At 42.3% G+C, this 22817-nt stretch overlaps 1 protein-coding gene across 1 annotated transcript; it reads right to left on the reverse strand.

The window, feature by feature from the left end:
* Nucleotides 1-5022: 5022 nt before the first annotated feature.
* phf1 (PHD finger protein 1) lies at nucleotides 5023-22596 on the reverse strand. Its single transcript, XM_084027714.1, has 15 exons — nucleotides 22442-22596; nucleotides 21595-21673; nucleotides 21435-21516; nucleotides 20752-20838; nucleotides 18955-19049; nucleotides 17979-18127; nucleotides 16614-16709; nucleotides 14861-14929; nucleotides 13966-14089; nucleotides 13194-13261; nucleotides 12573-12704; nucleotides 10112-10190; nucleotides 7808-7923; nucleotides 7043-7129; nucleotides 5023-6009 (listed from the first exon to the last, which is right to left on the reverse strand). Exons 2-15 carry the CDS (start codon nucleotides 21670-21672, stop codon nucleotides 5541-5543), a joined length of 1731 nt encoding a protein of 576 aa, XP_083883840.1. The 5' UTR covers nucleotide 21673; nucleotides 22442-22596; the 3' UTR covers nucleotides 5023-5540.
* Nucleotides 22597-22817: the final 221 nt, after the last annotated feature.

The raw sequence follows: 22817 nt of genomic DNA on the forward strand, positions 1-22817 counted from the left end.
AAAAAAAAAAAAAGTGCCCGTCGAGCTAGCTGGCTTGCTAAGCTAGCTAGCCCGACCCCCAGGGCTCACATGGACTTACGTGTTTTCTGCTTCCTCCTCGATGTTGGATGATGAAATTCGGAGATGTGGAAATTGAAATTCGCAAGTTGAAATTGACGACAAACAGACGGTTTTTCGCAATCGCAATGTTTGAAACATTTGACTGACACACACACACACACACACACACACACACACACACACACACACACACACACACACACACACACACACACACACACACACACACACACACACACACACACACACACACACACACACACACACACACACACACACACACACACACTACCTCCGGTCCTGTCCCGGGAATCGAACCTTGGCCCTCACGCTGGCAGGGCACCGACCTCACCACTGGACCGTCTCTGACGGCACTGAAGAGAAGCAGATAAAGGAAGAAGATCAGATAAAAGCTGCAGAAACTTCACCTTCGCCAACCTGCAGAGAAACAAAGTTGACGGACTTCAGACCGAAACGTCGTCGTCTGAAACGTCGTCGTCTGAAACGCGTTCACGCAAAAACAAAGTTCACACCGATGACGTCTGACTGTCTCCTGTGAGAGACACGGGTCTCTTCATCATCCTGGTGGATCAGCTGGTAGAGAAACAACCTTGTGACCTGAAGGTTGTGGGATCAAATACTACTTTTTTATTTTGTTATTTTGCATTTTCCTTCAAGACCTGTCTCAAGATAGACAGGCAGATATATAGACAGACAGACAGACAGACAGACAGACAGACAGACTGACTGACTGACTGACTGACTGACTGACTGACTGACTGACTGACTGACTGACTGACTGACTGACTGACTGACTGACTGACTGACTGACTGACTGACTGACTGACTGACATTAGTTTCTTCATTGTCCTGGTGGATCAGCTGGTAGAGAAACAACCTTGTAACCTTAAGGTTGTGGGGTCAAATCCAGCTTTTTTTTCTTCTATTTTTTTCCAAATTCAACCTGCAAATTTCCTGAATTTCAACTTCTGCATTTTTTAATTTCATCATCCAACGTCGAGGTGGAAGCAAAGAACACATAAGTCCATGTGCTAACTAGCTAGGTAAGCAAACCAGCTAGCACGGCGGGCACATTCTTTTCTTTGTCCTGGTGGCTCAGCTGGTTGAGAGAAGACCTCGTAACCTGAAGGTTGTGGGATCAAAACCCTACTTTGTTTTTTTTATTTTGGGGTTTTCCTTCCCTCACCCCTCAGAGGACCGTCTCATAAAAAGGTCTCTTATTGTGAAAAATCTGTCTTGAACGAGCCCCATGAGGAACTGAACCAGGATCAGTCTGAAGTGACTTTGTGACGTCGCTGTGAGGCACGTCAGCAGCTACTGATGATGTCACGTCTGATCACGTTAAACTCATCCAGAGCAGATTCATATCATTCATTTATTCATAAACACAACTTTTTTGGGACCTTAGCATTGAATCTCCTTGATAGCTCAATGGATACACCGATCCATTCATATAGATAGATATAAACCTCAAGTGTTAACTAATATGGATGAGTTTGGCTAAATAATGTTATTTTGTAAATTTTACATATCAAGTCCAAAAAAAAGAAAAAGTGCCCGCCGAGCTAGCTGGCTTGCTAAGCTAGCTAGCTCGACCCCCAGGGCTCACATGGACTTACGTGTTTTCTGCTTCCTCCTCGATGTTGGATGATGAAATTCGGAAATGTGGAAATTGAAATTCGCAAGTTGAAATTCGAGAAATTCGCAAGTTGAAATTGACGACGAAAGGACGGTTTTTCGCAATCGCAATGTTTGAACCCTTTGAATTGAACCCCCAGAGCTCAACAGACACACACTCCAGTGTTGTACCTCCTGTCCTGGGAATCGAACCTTGGCCCTCACGCTGGCAGGGCACCGACCTCACCACTGGACCGTCTCTGACGGCGCTGAAGAGAAGCAGATAAAGGAAGAAGATCAGACAAAAGCTGCAGAAACTTCACCTTCGTCAACCTGCAGAGAAACAAAGTCGACGGACTTCAGACCGAAACGTCGTCGTCTGAAACATCGTCGTCTGAAACGTCGTCGTCTGAAACGTCGTCGTCTGAAACGCGTTCATGCAGAAACAAAGTTCACACCAATGACGTCTGAATGTCTCCTGTGAGAGACACTGGTCTCTTTATCATCCTGGTGGATCAGCAGATAGAGAAACGACCTTGTGACCTGAAGGTTGTGGGATCAAATCCTGTTTTTTTTTATTTTGTTTTTTTGTTTTCCTTCAAGACCTGTCTCAAGATAGACAGGCAGACATACAGATAAATAAATAAAACATTCTGCGTGAGGCGAAACTTTTTCTTTTTATTATTCATGTTACATATTAGGTGTCGGCGCGAGTATACACGTACAAACGTAATTTTCTCCAAAAATACATCAAACTGAACTTGGACTCGACTACTAATCGGAAGAAAAGAAGAAGAAGAAGAAGAAGAAGAAGAGTACATCTCCCAGGATAAACGATGCTCCTCAGTGTCAATGTCCTCGTATCCTCCTTCAAAAAGGAAAAGCGGGTTCCACCTCGAGTACCAACTAGAACAAGCACTTGACGGGTTTATGGACGAACCATAGAAAACACACAAATACATTCATCACCATCGCCTACGAAGCTCCTCCCTCATAAACTACAGTCAGGACGTCACCGGGGACGATGACAATCATTTCACTGGCCTGAAAAGGAGATAATCCAACAGAGAGGTGGGTTTTCTAAATAAAATCTGTGTGTGTGATTCTAACGGTATAAACGCTGCGTTTGTCCTTTAAACTAATCCTGTGATGCGATTCTCTTCCTGAAAGCTAAAAACTGACAAACGCGTACGTTGTGTCGTCACACGGATTGCTGAAATAAACCTCTGTATAAAATATAAACTCTGAAACTTGCACCACAGTTTTCTAGATTTATGTAACCTGTTTTTAAAAAACCCGACTTCGGCCTCGATGAGCACATCGGAGGAGGAGAGGAAGTCGGGTTTTGACTGATGATTCCTACGTTATGCCACGTTGTGCCTTTTTAAACTATAGACTGATAAACCCTGGAAGAAACTTGCTTTAAACCCCGAACATCGAGCTCTCCAAGACTTTAATGTCGGGGTGAAAGGAAAAATATCTTTTCATTTTAACCCTTTTAGATCACGATCTGAGAAAATATGCTTAAAAAAAAAATAAAAACAAAGCGGCAGTGTATCCGGGCCACTGTAGGGAACAAAACGGAGCCAAGAGAGGGGGCAATATTCACAAAAATTCAAAAACTCAAATTTGCGAGTTTAATAGGATGCTAGCTAATTTTCCATGAATGTACGCATTAATTTTTCACAAATTTGTGACTTTAGAAACTCGCAAATTTGCCACTAAACGAGGCGTTGTCACACGTTGTGATGGATTCAATAGAAACATTAATACGTACATTCATGGGAAGTTAGCTAGCATAGATGCCGGTTGTTAGCATCGTAATAAACTCAAAAATGTGCCACTTTATAAACTCGCAAATTTGAGAGTTTATAAAGTCTCTATAAAGGACTTTTTTTCTCTGAATATTGACCCCCTCTCTCGGCTCTTTTTATCCTACAGTGGCCATATACTTCATGGTAAAATCTTTTTCTTCCCGGGAAAACAAAATATGACGCGTGCTGACATCAGCTGGTAGCGACCAATAATATGACAACGTTCAATCAACGTTTTGTCCCGATAGATAGATCGTTTCAGCCCGACTTTAAACTGACCCTGGATCTGAACCGGACCTTGAGCTGATCTTTATTTAACACTCATCAAAAACAGGAGAAAAAAAAACTGCACTCTTTAAAAATAATTCCCATTCCGATGACTTCAAACAGACATTTAAATAACACACACGTTTCCGTTTTGTTTGCTTGTTTGGAATGTACAGTGACATCACAGTCGTCCTCTGGTTCAGCAGCCGTCCGATTGGTCGGCAGGTACGCAAACCCCATATAGGCACTATGCAACCACGTCAGAAAAATAAACATAAAATCATAACAGTTATTCGATCATAGCAATATATTGTGAATATATAATTCTATCTATAAAACAAAAGCCGTCTCGTGGCTTCTATTTCTAATACGCACAGTCGTCTAAAATGTAAAGTATGTATGACAAAATCTAACATAACGAATAATTAACCCCGTTATAACATGTATACAATCTCTTATTAACACATCGCGATGAGAAAACTAAATATGAAAACCTCCAGAGAATTTTATTGTTTTTTTTATTAAATCTGGGCGACTGGACTTCCCTCAGACGTGTTTGTGAAATGCTGGGAAAAGTCACTTTTGTTACCATTAAAAAGCAAGAAGGAGTTCTGCAGTAGCTTGATTACTGAATTAAAGCATCCGATAAGCACTGACTCTGGGTCAGTCAGAGTGTCGATGAGGTGAAAGCCAGGCGACAGCATTTAAATGAGGATAATTCAGTTCAGATGTGGGTATAACTACGTAATTATATTAAACATAGACATGTGTCACAATATTTGAGTATCAATAAGGTATAATGGGTAGTTGTAGCAAATTAGATGATGAAACTAATGAAAAATGTGTTTTATTTGAATAGACCTGCAAATGCCAACATCTGAATGAATTAAATTTTTTGTTTTGTTGCTTAATAAAATTGTCGGTTTGTCTATTTGTATCATATTTATTTACATGTATATAACTAAGTATGTATGTACATATATTTAGTACTTCTTATTGTAATTTACTATTATATATTTTATGTATTTATTTTCTCAGGTCCAATGTCAGGGAATGGTCCGTTATGTTTCAGAAAAAAGTTTTTAAAAAAAGTTTTAAAAAAAACAACAAAACAAAAAAAAACATTTTGTGCTAAAAGCCATGTTTTATTTATTTAAGATATCTTGCTTTTAAAAACAGGGTGCCAATTTCTATTTTTTAATTGTTTTTTAATTGTTTTTCTAAAATATTTTTACTAAACTAAATGTACAAAAACAAAAAGAATATTTATCTTACTGAACACATTGGGTGACACTGAAAGGGGCGTGGCTTCGTCTCTATGATGAGCAGTGGACATTTACTTGTTTAGCTCTTGAAAAAAAATTATAAAATGTTTTTTGTGCTTTTGCTCGAGCTAAGAAAAGGCAGTAATCTATTCTTTTCTATCAAGATATATAATCACAATTGAACACGTGCTCTTCTCGATTCCCAGGAGGTTTAAATATTTTCCCTCATCACGGTTAAACATGATAAATGCAAAGGCATATTCCAAAGTTAACAGTACAAATATCAGGAAACACTAGCAAAGAGGGACATTTAGTAACGAGTAGTGAGTTATAACGATGTAGAAGAGGTGATTCTATGAGAGCAACCTGGATTTGCAAACGTGTGGAGTGTTTTTGTTGTTGTTGTTTGCACTTTTTAAAACACCGCCACGTTTTCACGGACGCAGTATTGTTGCAGCATCTGCAGAAACAGTCATTGCGTCTCGCTGCCGGCGTGTCAGTACAAGTTCACGTTGTCCCACTCCACGAGGTACTGCACCTTCCCGTCCGGCGTGACGCGTCTCGCCAAGATCCTCACCGCCTCCCCTCCTCCCCAACTCCTGGCCACTGTCCCGTCCCCCGTACCTCCGACGACCACACCCCCTCCTCCTCCATCGCTAACTCCTCCTCCCCCTCCTCCTCCTCCGTCTCCGTCTCCGCCTCCTCCGCCTACGCCGCCCTCTACCACCATACTGGCCTGGTAAGGGGGCACGTCACGTAGGATGACGGGCTCCAGCTGCTTCGGCCCCGGCTGGTGTTGGTGGTTGTGTTGGTGGTTGTGTTGGTGGTTGTGTTGGTGGCTGTGTTGGTGGCTGTGTTGGTGGCTGTGATGGTGCTGGTGGGAGTGGTGGTGGTGGTGAAGGCTGCCGTTGGAGTTGAGTGGGTACGGGAAGCAAGGCGGCGGTACTCTGCAGGTGTCCTCCGCACTGCGAAGAGACGAGACGAGAGACTGAATCATGGAGGTTCACTGTAGCAACAGTTCCATATTTTCATAGGAAGGCTTTTTAAATGTTTGCTACAAATACACGGTTGTGAATAACGTGCCTTTAAAAAAGGAATAAAATAATAAATAATAATTTAAAATAAAAAAGATTTAATACGCCACATGGGAAGAACTAGAAACTGCTTCTATGCCTTCTATGTTAATAAGTTACAAGCTGTCTTGTATTTTTTTATTGTTTTATTATGATGTTTTAGTCAGTACAGAGAGTTCATATTTTCTTTCGGACAATTGAACGCCACATTCGCGGGCCCGTGCAGACTCCACTCGGAGGCCCCGTGTTGCTCTGTTTACATTCCGCCGTCTCCGCGTTCGTGGTAAGTTTATCAGCGCTAACATTCTTTCCTTTTTAGGGGGTAAAAGTGTGTTTTTTGCGCCGTAGATGTGGAGACACGCTGCCCGTAAAGTCTCACTTATGATCCCGCGATGATGTCGGGTAGTTGAGGTGAATGTGGATCACGTCGCTGAGTGCGATACCGCGTAAAATAACTGCTAGCTTTGTTAGCCGTTAGCTCGCGGCTAATCCTAGCGGCCAGAAGCCTCATTCGTTTGTTTAATTTTGTTTCAGTGTGTGTTGAGCTGAACCATTTAATGAGAGTTGACTGTGGGGACTTTTCTGTCCTTATTCACCAGGTACATATTATTATAATATGTAATATATTTTACTATTTACCGTTGTTTATTACTGTCTGCAGTGTGTGGACTGGACTGTTATTCACTAGTGCTAAATAAATCTGTGTACAAGCTGAACAGCAACTGAGAGTGGGTCATCATTTAATCAACACAATGCAAGAATCCCTAACCCTAAAGAGCATATTCCCCCTATCAAATGGTCTATAATCATGTGGTTGATTAATCAAAATTCAATAATAATCAAGATGAAAATATGAGAAATGTATTGAAGAAACATTCTAGTAGTACTAATTCTAGTTCCTTGTTGGTGGGAAGGAGGATGACACCTGTTGTAGTGATGGAGGCTCCTGGACAGGGCGGTGTTCCCGTTGTATGTGGCGTGGTACAGAGCATACATCCGCTTGGGAGGAGAGCTGTGGACGAGGAGTTTACAAGTTTAATATAGCATCCCATAATATATTCATCCAGCTGTGTTCCAAAACAGTAGGGAAGGCTTTCATTTTAAGCTTCACTTCCTCCCAACAACTCCAAAACTACTTAGATAAAGAGTTTAGTTTGTTTTGATCACATGATTGAGGTATTTTTGTAAAAGTGTCTCATAGTATTTTGTCCTAATTTGGAGCGATGTTCGAGCGCTGCTTGGACAGACACCGAATTTGTTTACCTCGCACGGCAGCTGGATTCTCGCGATGTCACCTGATCACGCGATCAAAATTGTGATTGTGCTGGATCACGTATGAATCCACCTTGTCAGGCTTTGAGTAATGTAACGTTTGGTCTTCAGCTTCAGCTTTGTGTGAAAACGACAGCGTAGCTGCAGCATCAGTTTTATCAGAACTGGAGAATATTTCTTCAGTGAAAGAAGATCAAACGACAGTGAAGGCTTGTTTTGATAGAAAAGATGTTTTTTTTGCTCTCCTGCTGACCAACATCGGTAAGATTTTTGATTGACAGTTTATCCAATCACCTGTTATGTATTTTTTTTAAAGTGTCTTTTTTCCAAAACCATAGATGGATCGTTTCAGCTCGACACAATAATGTGTTACTTGATACCTGACCCTTTTAACCCAACAGTAACGGTCGACCCGTACCTCAAATTAAGCTCCTCCTCCGACTTCCTGGAGTTGTAAAGGCTGGCCCCTCCCATGTAACCGTGGCAACATGGCAGCAGCTCGACGGGGTTGGCAGCGACCGGGGGTGGGCAAGCCTGGGCACAGGAGGCACACACAGATCAGCTCAGTCTGGATGCCAACATCATCACAGTAGTCAATCAAGCTCTGATGTCTCCTGCATATGGAACAGGTTTTTGTGATAAAAGTCTTTAGTTGAAAATCACACTGAAAAACATTTTGAACACCGAGCGGGGGAAAACTTTTTTTGTATTTTTTTTTTTTAGATTGCTTTTTTACCTGAGGGTAGATATGGGCAAATATGTCTATTAATCCAGATTAATTAACAGCATCAATGAATGTCAGTCACGCCACCAGATGCTTATATGAATCCATAGCACATCTTAAGAGCTGACGAGACGAGGAGGGCGTAGCCATGGCAACGGGGACACAGCGCCTCCAGGAGAACAGCAATGTGGTGGTTTTACTTTCTTAATTATTACTTATCTTAAAAGCTGTCACCTGTTGGTAATTCAACATTATTGGAACGCCCTCTAGTGGACAGGAAGTAAAAAAAAAAAACAGATTTCCAATAATGGCATTGGCAAAATATAAGCCTGTGTACTGTAGTTAATATTAATAATTTTAATGAATTTGAGCAGTACATATTTGAACATAATTAGTATATTGAAAATATTAAATGAAATTCAAATAGTATTATAGAGGAACATTGACAAGTATTTATTTATGAATATATTTTTGGATGTCTAAAGGAGGAAAAAGAAAAGAGGAGTATTGGAGTAATGTTCTTTTTCATTCCCTGTAACAGCAAGGAAATAAACTCATTGATGATGTAATAAAAATAAATAAATAAAATTCTAAACATCGCTGGAAATGCCACCTAAAGGTGTCCTGCATTTCTCATCACTGGACTGTGACTATACGGCACCCACACACACCTCTTCTAGCGTTACCGTGACGATGGGAGATTTCTCTATTCAGGCGGTCTGTGCCTTTAAATGGATGTGCTCTCTGTCGATACCGCACTGCCAAGGTGCCAGCGCCACCTGGCCAAACTGTAATCGACTGCAAAGTGCAGTTGGAAGTGATCCCAGGCATCCGCGTATCAGCGCTCACTTCCCCGTCTCCCCCCCCCCCCCCACACGACGACAGCGAACCTGCTCCTCCAAGGCGGACGGAGATTAGCATCAATCAGAGGGGCACAATGGAGCCTGGATGTGCCAGAGTGAAAACGAGCGCTCTGTGGAGAGTACTGTTGCTAGGATTACTGTATAGGCTCACACACACACACGGATCAGGGTGTTGTGTAGGAGGAAGCCGGCACAATGAGCATTCACCGTTTATTTTTTTTTAGTAAAACGCTTGGTTAAAAATAGTAACTGCCACACTCAATGTTGCCTGTTTCATCGTGATCCGCTGGGAATTGTGTTTTTGATGATGGTGATAAATGCGGCGCTGAACTGCAGATGTTGATGAAACACATGAGCGGGTTTTTTTTTGTGCTTTTGAATTATACATTTTAACTACACTGCACTTTCCCTCCCTCTAACCGTCGACTAGTCTGCAGCATCAGCCGGCGTTGAAGTTCGGACAGAAGAAGGGGAGAAAATACAGTGTTAAAAGCAGGGTTCGTTTTAGTGTGGTGTTTCCAAGGTTTGGAAAGTGCTTGGATTTAGAATAAAGTGCTTGAAATGTCTGTTCTATGTGATGACATCTATGATAGAACAGAGAAAAGAAGATCTCCATATTTGAGGGACTGAAAACAGCATTTTCTGACATTTCTTTATGAAAAATGACTTTTGATGATGAACAGATGATGAAAATAGTTGGTGATTATATTTCTGTGGATCTGTTAGTGGAATTAGTTTTCCTTTCATTTGTGGTCCTTCTGTAAAAAGCTGTCTCCAAACATCATGTTGGTTGTTTAGAGGACAATAACATCTCATTTAATGTGATGAACAAGTGACATAATAAGTAGACTGAATACTGAGGATTGGATTGGTACAAATATGGCGTTTACCACAGCTGGAAGGTGCTGGAAAAGCATGGAAATGCACCTTGAAATGCTTGGAAAGTGCTTGAATTTGACTTTGGGAAAGGTGTAGGAACCCTTGTAAAAGACGACGCAGCGCTGACTTTCATTGCCTGACTGACAGGTTATTTGGAGAGCTGTTTACCTGGATGCATATAAAAATAACAATAATAATCAGAGAGGTTTTGTGCCCCCCCTCCCCTTCGCCCTGAGCCGGAGACAGAGGCACTAACCTGTGTCTCCATGATGCGACGCTTTGATTTACGGGACTCCGGCCCCCCCACTCTCCTCTGGCAGGGTAGTGACAACGGGCTGAAGTGAACAAAAACACACATAAATTAATATACCAACACACACACACACACGGTCCCAATGTGCAATGTTTAATTTATTAGTTTGTCCCTATAAAAGCCTACTGAGAGGTGTAAAACACCAGCAGAGGAGAACAGCGAGCAGAGATACTGAGTGATTTTGATGTATTATATTAGCAACACATTTTACATATATATGAGGCTGAGCATCATCATCAGCAGGGAGATCGAAATAATATGGAAAGAATAACAATTCTTTTCTTATTCTCCTTCTGCTTGAAAATGAACTCCTGAAGAATTTAGACTTTGGGTCTATAACCTGGAGTCCCCCAGAGGACGTCAAATTACGACCCACAATTTTGAACATTTTAGTTTGCTCTTATTAGATATCAGGTATTAATAATTTAAATGTCTACTTTGTCCTGACAGGAAGAACAGACCTCAGAGTCATTAATATCAACTTGTGGCATAAATTAGTGTTTTGGTGGCTGATTGGTTCCAAGCCGCTGATCACCAGGTTGCCGGTTCGATTCCTGGTAGCGAACCTTTGCTACATACATATATTTACTCTTTTCCCGTCTTCTATCAGCCTATTCACTGTCAACCGTCCAATAAAGACGAAAATTCCCCCAAAGACTTTTTTTTTAATCTAATCTTGATTATGAGATAAATCTTGTGTATAAAGTTGACAGTTTGGCTGGAGGGTGATGCAAAAAGATACGGTTTTATCTGGGCCTTCTGGAGAGAATTTAATTTATTTATATAGTATAGTTTAGTATTTACGAAACAAAAGTAATACTAGTAATACAAACAATATAGTAATACATAATAAATAAAAATAAAAAACAGAGGAAATGAGAGGGGGAAAAGATAAGAAAGATGCCATAATTTTTTTTATCATCAGCCCTTTGGACTTTAGATATTTCAAATAAAAACCCGTTACTGGTAGTTTGCATACAAATATGATCATTTGACCGAAGGGTGACTCCGAATATCCACCGCTGAAATGAGTTTACAACTCATTTGGGTCATACAGCAGAAGACCTGGAGAAATGTCCTGGTATTCCAGCGGGTCATTCATATTTCTCTGTGTTTGATTGACCAACGTCAACATCTTTGTTTTAGAGAGTCGTGTAAAGGCGGGCTCACACCGGACCGAAAATCGGCGTCTTTGAGAAAGTCGGCGTCCGTGACATGAGTCTCCTTGGTGTGGTCGCTCGAATCGGCCCACGTCGGCGTTCATTTCAGCCGATTCAAATGTGTAATCCGCCATTCGAGTCGGTCATTCTTTTACCATTCTGATTGGTGGAGGCTAGCAGCTTGACTAGCGAATCAGTGAAGCCCGGAAGTGACGATGGTAAACATACCAGATAACCAGTGGAATCGAAGAAGGTGGTCTAGAGAGGACCGCCTACTTCCGGTTTTCGTGTTTTTTGGCCCACAATACAGATTAGCGCCGCCTGTTGTTTTGGAGACATTACATCTCGCGCAAGCGCGGAACGTATGGCGTCGGCTGTAATTCCGTAGGTGTGAACCGCCCATGTCGTTGTTCGAGTCGGCCATATTAAGTAGCCGACGCCGAATTTACCGACGCGAGTCGGGCAGTTCTTCCGGTGTGTACACAGCTTAAATGTGCACGGCGAGAAAAAACAACTCTCGGTCCACCTGCCGTTGTTGTTCTGGTGTTGCTAGGGGTGATTGTATTCGACGCCGTCGTGTTCCTCAACGCCGTGAAGCTACAACACAGCGTCACGGCAAACCAAACTTCAGTATAAACGGTGCGATCGCGGTGTATTGACGGGTCTTCTTTACGTGATTATGGCGGGGAACGTCTAGCGTGGTGAAGCCGAACGTGATTCCAGCCAATAAGATCATCGTCTCTCGCTGACGACAGGAAACTTGCAGCTATGACAAAGGGAACTAGAGGATAATTTTTTTTTTTTTTTTAATGTAAGCATTCTGAGATTCATTGAATGGAAAGTGCACTATAAATAAAAAATATTATTATTATAATGACGATGTGAAAATATTGTTTCCATGTCATAAAAAGTTACTTACAAATTATTGGATTTTTTTTTTTCCTTTTAAGAGTACAAATGATTTAATTGTAATTCAGTCTGAGTAAGCTGCAGCTAAATGCTGAAAATGACTTAAAAAATGTCTATTAAATCTGCAGATTACAGGCCACACACACAAACACACACACACACTGGATGTACACACTCAAGCACACAGGAGGGCTCCATAATAAGACACTGATGCTTTCTCCGGCTCTTTGATTGGTTAATTGTTCGTGCGTAATGACTCCGCGGCCCGTTGAGGATCCCGGAGCAGTTAGTGAGATAAGAGTTGAAGAGAGAGGCGGCGGCGTCCTTACACTGACCTTCTCCGGTGCGTGATGTTTACCGGCGGGTCGGTGATGAGCGGCGACGAATCGGACGTCAGCGGGGGCGGGGCTCGGACCTGAAGCCCAAAAAGACACTTCTTCTTCTTGATCTCCTTTCCAGAGACGAACCTGGGGGGCGATATTAAAAAAAAAAGAAAAAGAAAGCTGATGTTGATTCTATAAGAAAATGACTCCTCTTTGATGCTAATAATGAATTTCACATTGTGTAACAACATGTACTTATTCCTCCCGTGAAAAAGTAGACCCGCGGACATTTTCAAAGTCACTGACTGTGTAATTAAGTAAACATAATTAGAGCAGATTTTTTTATTTTTTTTTTATTTTGCAAAGTTCAATGAAAACCCACTAAAAAGCAATTAGTGGCAACTTGTGTCCCCCTTCTAACGAGACAGAAATATAAGCACCGAAAAACATGTTCAATTTCATCCGGTCTAATTGCCAGTTAGGTTTTTTATTCACAGTCACACATTTCATCCGGCTAATTTTCAGCCAGCGGAGCACGATGAAGACCCCCCCCCCCCTATTCACGGAGCGCTGCTCGTCAACCAAGTCATGTGTGGTCGCTGTTTATTCCCCTCATCGTATGCGACGACTCACCTGTCCTTGTGGGAGTTCAGCGCGTTGAGGAGATTGTGACAGCGGTCTTGCCTCGGCGTGTCAGAGAGCTGCAAGAGAATGAAAAATCGAAAGCCGCGTTCAAACAGTGGACAAAAACGTTCAACACGTAGAATCGTTTTCTTTAAAGGTGATGTGGAAAAGCGCAGCTATGTGGATGAAAAAATAAAAGAAGCTCGCTGCTACATGAGGAGAGGACAAACAATACGTTTAAAAAATGTCCTGAAAACCACAGGAAATGCAACTTCAGAGTTTAAAATCATCACTTTGTTTACACCTGATTTTTTTAAATTCTTGTCTTTCATTTATATTTCTTTGTTTATGTATATATGTATATGTTTGTATGTGTACGTGTTGGTGTGCATGTATGTATATTTGTATATATATATGTGTGTGTGTGTGTGTGTGTGTGTGTGTGTGTGTGTATGTATGTATAGGTAGGTATATATCATTATTTTATTGTAAGTAAATTATGTATGTATGCTGTGCTGTATAATGTACTCCAATTTCAATATGAAAAAAATCACAGCTTTGTGCATTTTCCTAGAATGTAGGACATAGATCTTTGAAACAAACTCACAATGTCATCTAAGCTGACGTACAGGTCATACTTTTTCTTGCTTTAAAAAAAAAACTACTTTTAATGGCTAATAGGCTTTAAGTCACAAATGCAAATGCAAAAAAAAAAAAAAGAAGTCTGACAGCGTTTCACATTATTTCATCATAGAGCTTAAATGGGGGGAAATATCAATACCGCGCCCAGGAGCAACGAGTCCCAGTTCTCATTGGTGAAGGACAGGATCTCATGGTCAAAATCAAAGTACTTCCTCTTGCAGCACAGCGAGAGATGGTAGAGCACTAGATGAGCCAAGTCCATCCTGCATTTCAAATAAAAGACAAAAAGAGTTAAGATGATAAGAAACTTGTAGTTAAAAAAAAGAAAAAAAATTGAAAAAAAAAGGAAAACGTTCAGAATACTTTCCAACATTTGTGAGTCGAGCATTACAGGTTCATTATATTGTTACAATTACCAAATATGCTGTTTTGTGCAGATTTGCATGTGCACATTTAAAACAAATATTAATTTAAGTATCTATTATAATTTGTATATTTTCACTGCTTTTCCGTGCTGCATCGCTTAGTTTGTGCTGTTGTGCGACTTTCAGATGTAACTGAACACATCACATCGCACCACTGAGAGGCTACAGAATTATATATTAAAAAAATAAAACTATATTTCTGTTGTTCATGTATGTATGCATACGTTTGTATATGTTTGTGTGTGTGTATATATATATATATATATCTTTTTCATTTATTTATTTATATAGGTAGGTATATATAAAAAAACATTTTTTTTTTTTTTTTTTTTTAAATAAAAAGAGACATATGTTGTGCTGTGTTACGTACTCCAATTTCAATTTCAATACAAATTTGAATGAAAAAAAGCAACTTTAATATAATAATAATAATAATAATAATAATAATAATGGACGCACCAGTTTTCTTTCAAAGTAGATGTGGAATGTACTGAATAGTTCTTACAAATGTGATTGTTAAATAAATGTTTTATATTATACCCACGGTGTAATATTGTATTGTTTTTTTTTATGCAAACAGGTGAGTAAAGGTTTGACTGTGAACATCACCAGGTCATGGGTAGTCTCTGGATGGTCTCTGGTCCCTTTGTACACACCGAGCACTGGAACTGATAAAACCTAAAAGAGACAAATGGTAAAAGAAAAAACAAGTCATGAAAATTAGCATCTTGTGACTGTGTGAAATATCATTTATGCTAAAAGTGTATTTTTCTTCTCTCTGATGAGGCCGTTTGTTATTTAGTTTCAAAAACACAGCTGTCATTTTAAATTTCATCTTTGTCCTTTTGTTTGCGAAAATCAATTTTTGTTGCCGACTTCTTCTCATCTGGTCCAACATTCCTCCCCCTTTCCTCCCTTGTAGTCTACACATGTCTCTCTTCTCCAGATATTTTATCATATAAATCAAGCCGAAGAGAGAATAAGCAGACAGGTGTATTCCTTTCGCTATAATAACATTCTGTTGCGGGTGACCCTGAAACTCGGCTCGTACCACAACAACGATGTCGTGCATCCGTCCTTTTTCCGCCGTGCATGCATCCGTTTTCCCCTGAAGGTCGTTTGGGAAAGCTCAACGCCGCAGACGCAGTACGACGACGGCGACAACACGTTTACTATTCCAACTGTGAACTCCGGGCTTCACTCTTCCTCCATCACCTGCTCGCCAGATGTTGTACCAATCCGGCCTCGCTCGGCCCGACTGTCAATCTCAATCTAATCCCTCCTCAGGGTTCCTCCACCTTCTCCAAAGTCAAATTCAAGCATTTCAAGGCGCATTTCCATGCTTTTCCAGCACCTTCCAGCTGTGGTAAACTACATATTTGTATCCAATCCAATCCTCAGTATTCACTCTACTTATTATGGCACTTGTTCATCACATTAAATGAGACGTTATTGTCCTCTAAACAACCAACATGATGTTTGGAGACAGCTTTTTACAGAAGGACCACAAATGAAAGGAAAACTAATTCCACTAACAGATCCACAGAAATATAATCACCAACTATTTTCATCATCTGTTCATCATCAAAAGTCATTTTTCATGCAGAAATGTCAGAAAATGCTGTTTTCAGTCCCTCAAATATGGAGATCTTCTTTTCTCTGTTATATCATATACGTCATCACATAGAACACACATTTCAAGCACTTTTCAAACCTTGAAAACACCACACTAAAATGTTTTCAAGGATTTCCAGCACCTGTATACCAACCCTGCACCTTTCTCCCCGTCAGACAGGTTTGGGGTAACAAGGTGTCATGGCGGGTGTAGGAGACCCGGGCAGCTAACAGCAGGTGGTTAATGGCGATGATGATGTAATGGATGGATACATTTCATCATCAAGAATGTGACGCCTTCAGCATCACGCACCCGAAACACAGCGGTCCGGGGAGAGACGACGCGTCTGCTGTCTCCGTCCTTTAGCTAACCGAGTGCGTGACGAGCTCTCGTCCTTTGCGGCGCCGAGTCAGCGAGCACATTAACATGCAGCACTAACGATTTAGTCTTTAGGATAATTAAGGAAGTTCCCTGACGGGTAAAGCTGTCATGTTCGACGTCTTCATGTGATTAACTCCATCGCAGTGAAATCCACCGCCTGAGACCAGACGCAGCTTAGACGTTTCAGGACCCCCCAGGGCCTACAGAGACCCGGTGGAGGGACCCCCAAGGCCTATAGAGACCTGGTAGAGGGACCCCCAAGGCCTATAGAGACCCGCTGGAGATTTGAAGAATAATGTCAAAGTGTTCATGCGACGTTCCTTTGCATCTGCAGTGAGAGCTTTGAATGTCCAGAATGGAGCGTACCTGTCTCCGTAGAGCAGCGGCTTGGTCAGACACTGTGTGCAGGCCTCGTGGAACCACTGACCGCAGCTCCCACACTGCAACATCTTCAGGTTCCACCTGCAACACGGAGAACACCGGGAGACTTCAGACTCGGGAACGATCCGTCACCAAACACAGTTATATTTATGCATAATTGAGGGAGGAGTGAAGGCCGCTGACAGTTCTCATTTTCCGAGCTGAAATGTGTATTCAGGTGTAAACTTCCCCCGAGTCCGACTACTCATAACGATAAGGCAGCCGGGAGTTTGATTTATGCTTATTTATGTGCCGGGGGGGCAACAATGTAAGTAAAGGAGAAGAAAAATACATAAAAAAACACAGCAAGTGCATTAAAAAGAGTTTGGTTCGGCTGTTTTTGACTGAAGTTATGGGACAATATAAAGAATTCTCCTCGCCAAATAAATCCCGATATTATCCCGATAAGTACTGTTAAACATACCGGTTTACATTTTGTCATGAAGCAAATATTTGTTATTATGTCATAACAGTTTATTTTACGACAACTGTAGGAAAAAAATAAAAACAAGCAGAGAGAGTTTATTACGATGCTAACAACCAGCATCTATGCTAGCTAACGTCCCATGAATGTACATTTATGTTTCTCATAAATCCGTCCCAACGTGTGACAACGCCTCGTTAAGGTCCTTAGAGTGATGATGTTGATGCTTATTGTTGGTTTTATTTATATGAGGACACATTTTCATTTCATTTTCATGTCATTTTATGGGTTTTCATTGATCGGGCGGTTGGGCTAAGATGCTAGCGGTAGCTTTCACTTAAAAAAGGAAGTAAACACTTTGCTTGATGTTTGCCGTTGCTATGACAACAAGTGAAAGCTACCGCTATAGCATCTTAGCCCAACCAATTTGCTTTTTCTCTGAATTTCTCAACTCCGTTTTCTTTTCTTGTTTTCTACAGTCGCCCTAATACGCTGTCGTAGTTTAAATAAAGCTTAAATAAGCTATAATTATAAGATTTTCTTGCATGAATAGGACAAATTAATTTAAAAAAATGTATTTTTGTATCCTGTATTTTTAAATCAGGCTAAATGTTTCACTTCTCTCCAATGAAAAAAAACTATATTTATGATTATGGAAATTCACCACGATCCACGTTAAAATCCTGTATTCTGACCACCATCCCTCCTGAAAACTAACCTGACAGTCTCTCACATCATTCGTTAATATTTAAATATTGCCATTAATACAGTTTGACTGCATGCAATTTGCAAAATATCCGCAAGGTCGTCTCTGACTTCGAGGGAAAAACTCCAGATGTTAAAGAGCCGACGTTCAAACTCAAACTGGCCTCTGCGGCGTCACTCACTCTCCGGGTCCGGCGCAGTAGCAGTAGCACTGTTGCTGATTGGTCAGGTGCTGCGGGTCCCAGTCCAGAGACGACAGCTGGTAGGGGAGCCGGAGCTTCATAAACTGCATGAGCCGGGCGAAGCGTCCCCTCTTCAGCGCCCCGCCCCTCTGGAAAAAACAACACCACAAATATATATTTATATATATTTATATATATATATAAGGACAGGACTGATTCGGAGGGTGACCCCCGTGGAATCACACGTCGTGTATCAGAGGAGACGGATCGCGTTCAGGCCTGAGCGATGGCGATCCGTCTTCTCGTGTTTTTATTGTAGGTCAGCGGTGAGAGATGGCGTCCGAGGCAGCGGAAGTCTGGACAATGAGATCTGGACTTTGACCGATTTGACAATTAACCGGCTGCTTTCTCATCTCGCATCTACAGAACTGGAGCACACGTGATGGATTGACTTTAAATGCACTTTTCTCTCAACTTTCAGCGCAAGTTCTCCAGCTTCATAACTATTGATTCTTCATGATTTCTCGGACACAATGTAGAACATCTAATATCAAAGTCAATACTGAGGGAATTAGTGTGCTTTTTCTGCCTCCGATAAACCCATTTTCTGCTGTAGACAACAGTATCGCTGCAACAACCCTGATGTATTTGACTGGGTCTCCCATATTCAGGGTTCCTACACCTTTACAGTCAAATTCAAGCACTTTTCAAGCATTTCAAGGTGGATTTCCATGCTTCCAGCTGTGGTAAACTACATATTTGTACCAACACAATCCACAATTCTCTGCGTTCTATCATATGTCATCACATAGAACAGACATTTCAAGCACTTTATTCTAAATCCAAGCACTTTTCAAACCTTGAACACACCATACTAACATTCAAGTGTTTTCAAGGATTTCCAGCACCGTACCAACCCTGCATATTACACACTGAATGGTTCCTCCCCAGAGTGTGAGACGGAGTGCTGCCTGACCTTGGTTGCGACTGCAAAGACACATTGCCGACATATCCACGAGTCGCTGTCAGCTTCCGGTTCGATGGCCGGCGTGTGGCACTCTGGATGATAACCTGCAGCGGCGGGGGAGGCAGAGCGGTTAATTCCTGTTTACGAGACAGACAGCCGGAGTGACAATAATGGCGGCTTTGTGTTTAGTGCTCTGCTGGTTTGTTTTCCGCAGCACACTAAAACATTTCTCCACAGTATTTGCATGGAGGGAGGCTGTGTGTCCGTCTTCCTCCAGACGAACTGTCAGCAGACCGGTTAGACTGACGGAGCGGCGGCGGCGGCGAGATCCGCTGCTCTTTGGCTTGTTAAACTTCCTCCTACTTGCACTTCTGCATATTTCATTTCATCATTCCTACTTTTAAAAGGGACGGTTCAGCCCAAGATCAAAAATACATGTTTCTCCCTCCTCTTACCTGTTAGTGCCATGTTTCAGTCTAGATGTAGTTTTGGAGACATAATAATATAATGAACCATCCCTCTCAAGGTTCCCACACAAACATGTATTCTAGTTCATAGATGAGAACCATGTGGAGAACATGATGCAGAACCATGTGGAGAACATGATTCAGGACCATGTGGAGAACAAGGTGGAGAACCATGTGGAGGACATGATGCAGAAACACGTGGAGAACATGATTCAGGACCATGTGGAGAACAAGATGGAGAACATGACGCAGAACCATGTGGAGAACAAGGTGCAGAACCATGTGGAGGACAACGTGCAGAACCATGTGGAGAACATGATGCAGGACCATGTGGAGAACATGATGCAGGACCATGTGGAGAACAAGGTGGAGAACCATGTGGAGAACATGATGCAGAACCATGTGGAGAACATGATGCAGGACCATGTGGAGAACAAGGTGGAGAACCATGTGGAGAACATGATGCAGAACCATGTGGAGAACATGATGCAGAACCATGTGGAGAACATGATTCAGAACCATGTGGAGAACCATGTGGAGAACATGATGCAGAACCATGTGGAGAACAAGGTGCAGAACCATGTGGAAAAGAAGGTTGTTCTAAGTGGAGAACAAGGTGCAGCACCATGTGGAGAACATTATGCAGAACCATGTGGAGAACCATGTGGAGGACATGGTGCAGAACCATGTGGAGGACAGGGTGGAGAACCATGTGGAGGACAAGGTACAGAACCATGTCGGGATTGAGAACATTATGCAGAACCATGTGGAAGACAGGGTGCAGAACCATGTGGGGAACCATGTGGAGAACCATGTGGAGAACATGATGCAGAACGAGGTGCAGAACGCTGTTTTCACATTCTGGTTCTCCGTTTCTCCTTCTTGTCTGAGTTCAAAGCCTGAACACGAGAATGTGATGGAAATGTTTGGAAATCCAGTCGACAAACAGCAGCAGACTTTACAGAGAAGTAGGACGCATCTTTTATCCACTAGTTAAACTTTGGACATTTACATATATTTCCATATTCATAGTTTCTGCTTTTTCCAAATAAGGCTAAAGAATTTAAACAAAGTAATTCAACTTTTTTTAGGAGGGAAAAACATAATCAGAAACAAATTACTATTCAAAGCGAGTATTTTCTACATCTTTAAATTAGCAGCGAGCCTCAGCGGAGACGTCGTTGTGTCTCCAGATTAAGATCCGTGTCGTCTCCTTCATTGTGCAACTCGTTTCTATCATTTCATAGATGGTTTTCTGTGTTTACCATACTGTCAAATCTTCCAAGGTCGGCGTGTGAACGTGGAGAACCAGCGTGAACGGCGAGGCGTGCTTCCTTACCGTGGCGGCATTTCAGACAGTTGATGAGGGGTTCTTTAAGAGGCGGAGCGTCGCAGATACAGCAAACTTCTTCCACTCCAGCAGCGACTGAGAGAGAGAGAGAGAACAGTCAGCGGTATTAATTTATGTATATTGATTCACATCCTTGCCACCTCATTGATTTCAGTGTCTCCTGCACCCTTTCAGATTTCACTTCATTTGACGGGGCAGCTATTCAGCCTGGTCCTAACAAGCATCCAGCCCCCCTCCTTCTCTCTGGTGTTAGGTGAAGTAGGGGGGGGCATTTCCCCGAAGAGTCATTAATCTAATAAATTCATAAATAGACTCTAATATACCAATTACATCTCAGCGTGGCCCCCGATCAGAATACCCAGAGCGCTCGGCATCGTAACCTTGAGCGCAAGTGTAATTACTTTTGAGTTTTTTTCTTTTCTTGGAGCGACAATCCAGAGATCCGCAGACTAAAGTGTTAAAAAAAAAAAAAAAAAAAGCGGAAAAGTTTTTAACGCACATGGGCGTAAAAGAAAAAAAAAACTTCTCAGGCAAAAAAGTTTCAGAGTGGAAATAAAAAACCTCCCTTTTTACTCTGAGATTTTATATAAACATAAAAGAAACACAAAGTGTTTCCAATAGGATTTAACTCTTCTCCCCGAGGTGAGAGAGAGGGAGAGAGAGACTCTTACACGAGTGAATGTCCTTCCTCAGCACCCAGAACTCCGAGTTGTCCTCAAATCTCACCAGACAACATTGCTTGACCCCGTCTACCTGAGGGCGAGATAGCAGGTGAGCGAGAATGATTGACAAAACTAAATGGAAGTCTTTTAAAAAAAAAAACTCTCTTACTCTTTTCACATTGCCGAGGTACAGGAGTCCATCACTCCATCGAGCCAACACATCATCTCCTTCACTTACTCCCCCCATCCTGAGGAGAGAGAGGGGGGGGGAGAGAGGGAGGGAGGGAGGGAGGGAGGGAGAGCAGGGCTCATGTGAAATGGAAATCCGATTTATTCGCTGAATACTTTGCTGCCATTGCTGACAGAGGGGTTTATGGCCCCGGCGTTTTTTTTTTTACAGCTGGCTCTCAGACAGACGGGCTTCGGTGCAAAGGGGTTAACCTCCCCCCCCCCCCTCCCCACCACCACCACCACCACCAACACCATCACACCCCCCCTCCACCTCCTTTCAGATCAGAGCATAGCGACAGCCTGTATCCACCACAGTGAAAGATGAGAGTGAGTCCACAACCGGAGAGCAAGACAAATGATTACTGCACACATGAAACGCACACACACACACACACACACACACACACACAGAGAAAACACTGCATGATGACTGCTGCAATACAGTTTGATTGAACGAGCGAAAGATCAGCGTGCAGCTACTTGAAGCATCCGCCAGGCACTTTGCTGTTTTCTTCTTCTTCTCTCCCAACATCCTAGAAACTTGAATAGATGCAGGAAATGACCGTGCAGGCGTTTATCTCTCTCTCTCTCTCTCTGCCAAGCATTTGTTCCAGTGCATGCACTCAAGTCAAGACGCACGCAGGAGGACACACACACACACACACACACACACACACACAACAGTGCGTGGAGGCTTTTTTTTTTTGTGAATCAAAAAAAAAAAAAGAAGCTAAATGTGGGGCTAAATTGTAACAGTAAGCCTGTGTGCCGGTGATGAAGGGTACCTGTCAAGTCGAACTGCTGTCCGTCGGGGGTCACAGTGAATCCTGGGCAGCCCGGATCATGAAACCTCATCTGCTGTGGATCTCCGCTGCCCAATTACTGCCCGCGCGGATGCGCAGCCTGCGTGTTGGCAAAAAAAAAAAAAAAAGTGCTTGTATGTCCCTGTCTGTGGCAAGTGTGTGTGTGTGTGTGTGTGTGTGTGTGTCAGTCAAGCGAGGAGGAGGAGGAAGTGGGGGTGGTGGATGGAGGGGAGGGGAGGGGAGGGGGGGGCGACTGACTGACTGACTGTCCGTCCGTCTCTCAGCCTAGTTTGTCCGTCCTCCGCGATGCCGTTTCGTCATGTCCCCGTCGCTTTTCGCTCCCCCCTTTCCCCTCCTC

The sequence above is a fragment of the Eutrigla gurnardus genome, assembly GCF_963514095.1.
Source record: "Eutrigla gurnardus genome assembly, chromosome: 14".
In the NCBI taxonomy this organism is placed as follows: Eukaryota; Metazoa; Chordata; class Actinopteri; order Perciformes; family Triglidae; genus Eutrigla; species Eutrigla gurnardus.

Coding starts and splice junctions, on each gene's coding strand:
- phf1 (XM_084027714.1), bottom strand. CDS start 21,672: ATGGGGGGAGTAAGTGAAGGAGATGATGTGTTGGCTCGATGGAGTGAT. Junction 14,930..16,613: donor CCGCTGCTCTACGGAGACAG/GTACGCTCCATT, acceptor TGTCTCTTTTAG/GTTTTATCAGTTCCAGTGCT. Junction 13,262..13,965: donor ACTCGTTGCTCCTGGGCGCG/GTATTGATATTT, acceptor ATTCTCTTGCAG/CTCTCTGACACGCCGAGGCA.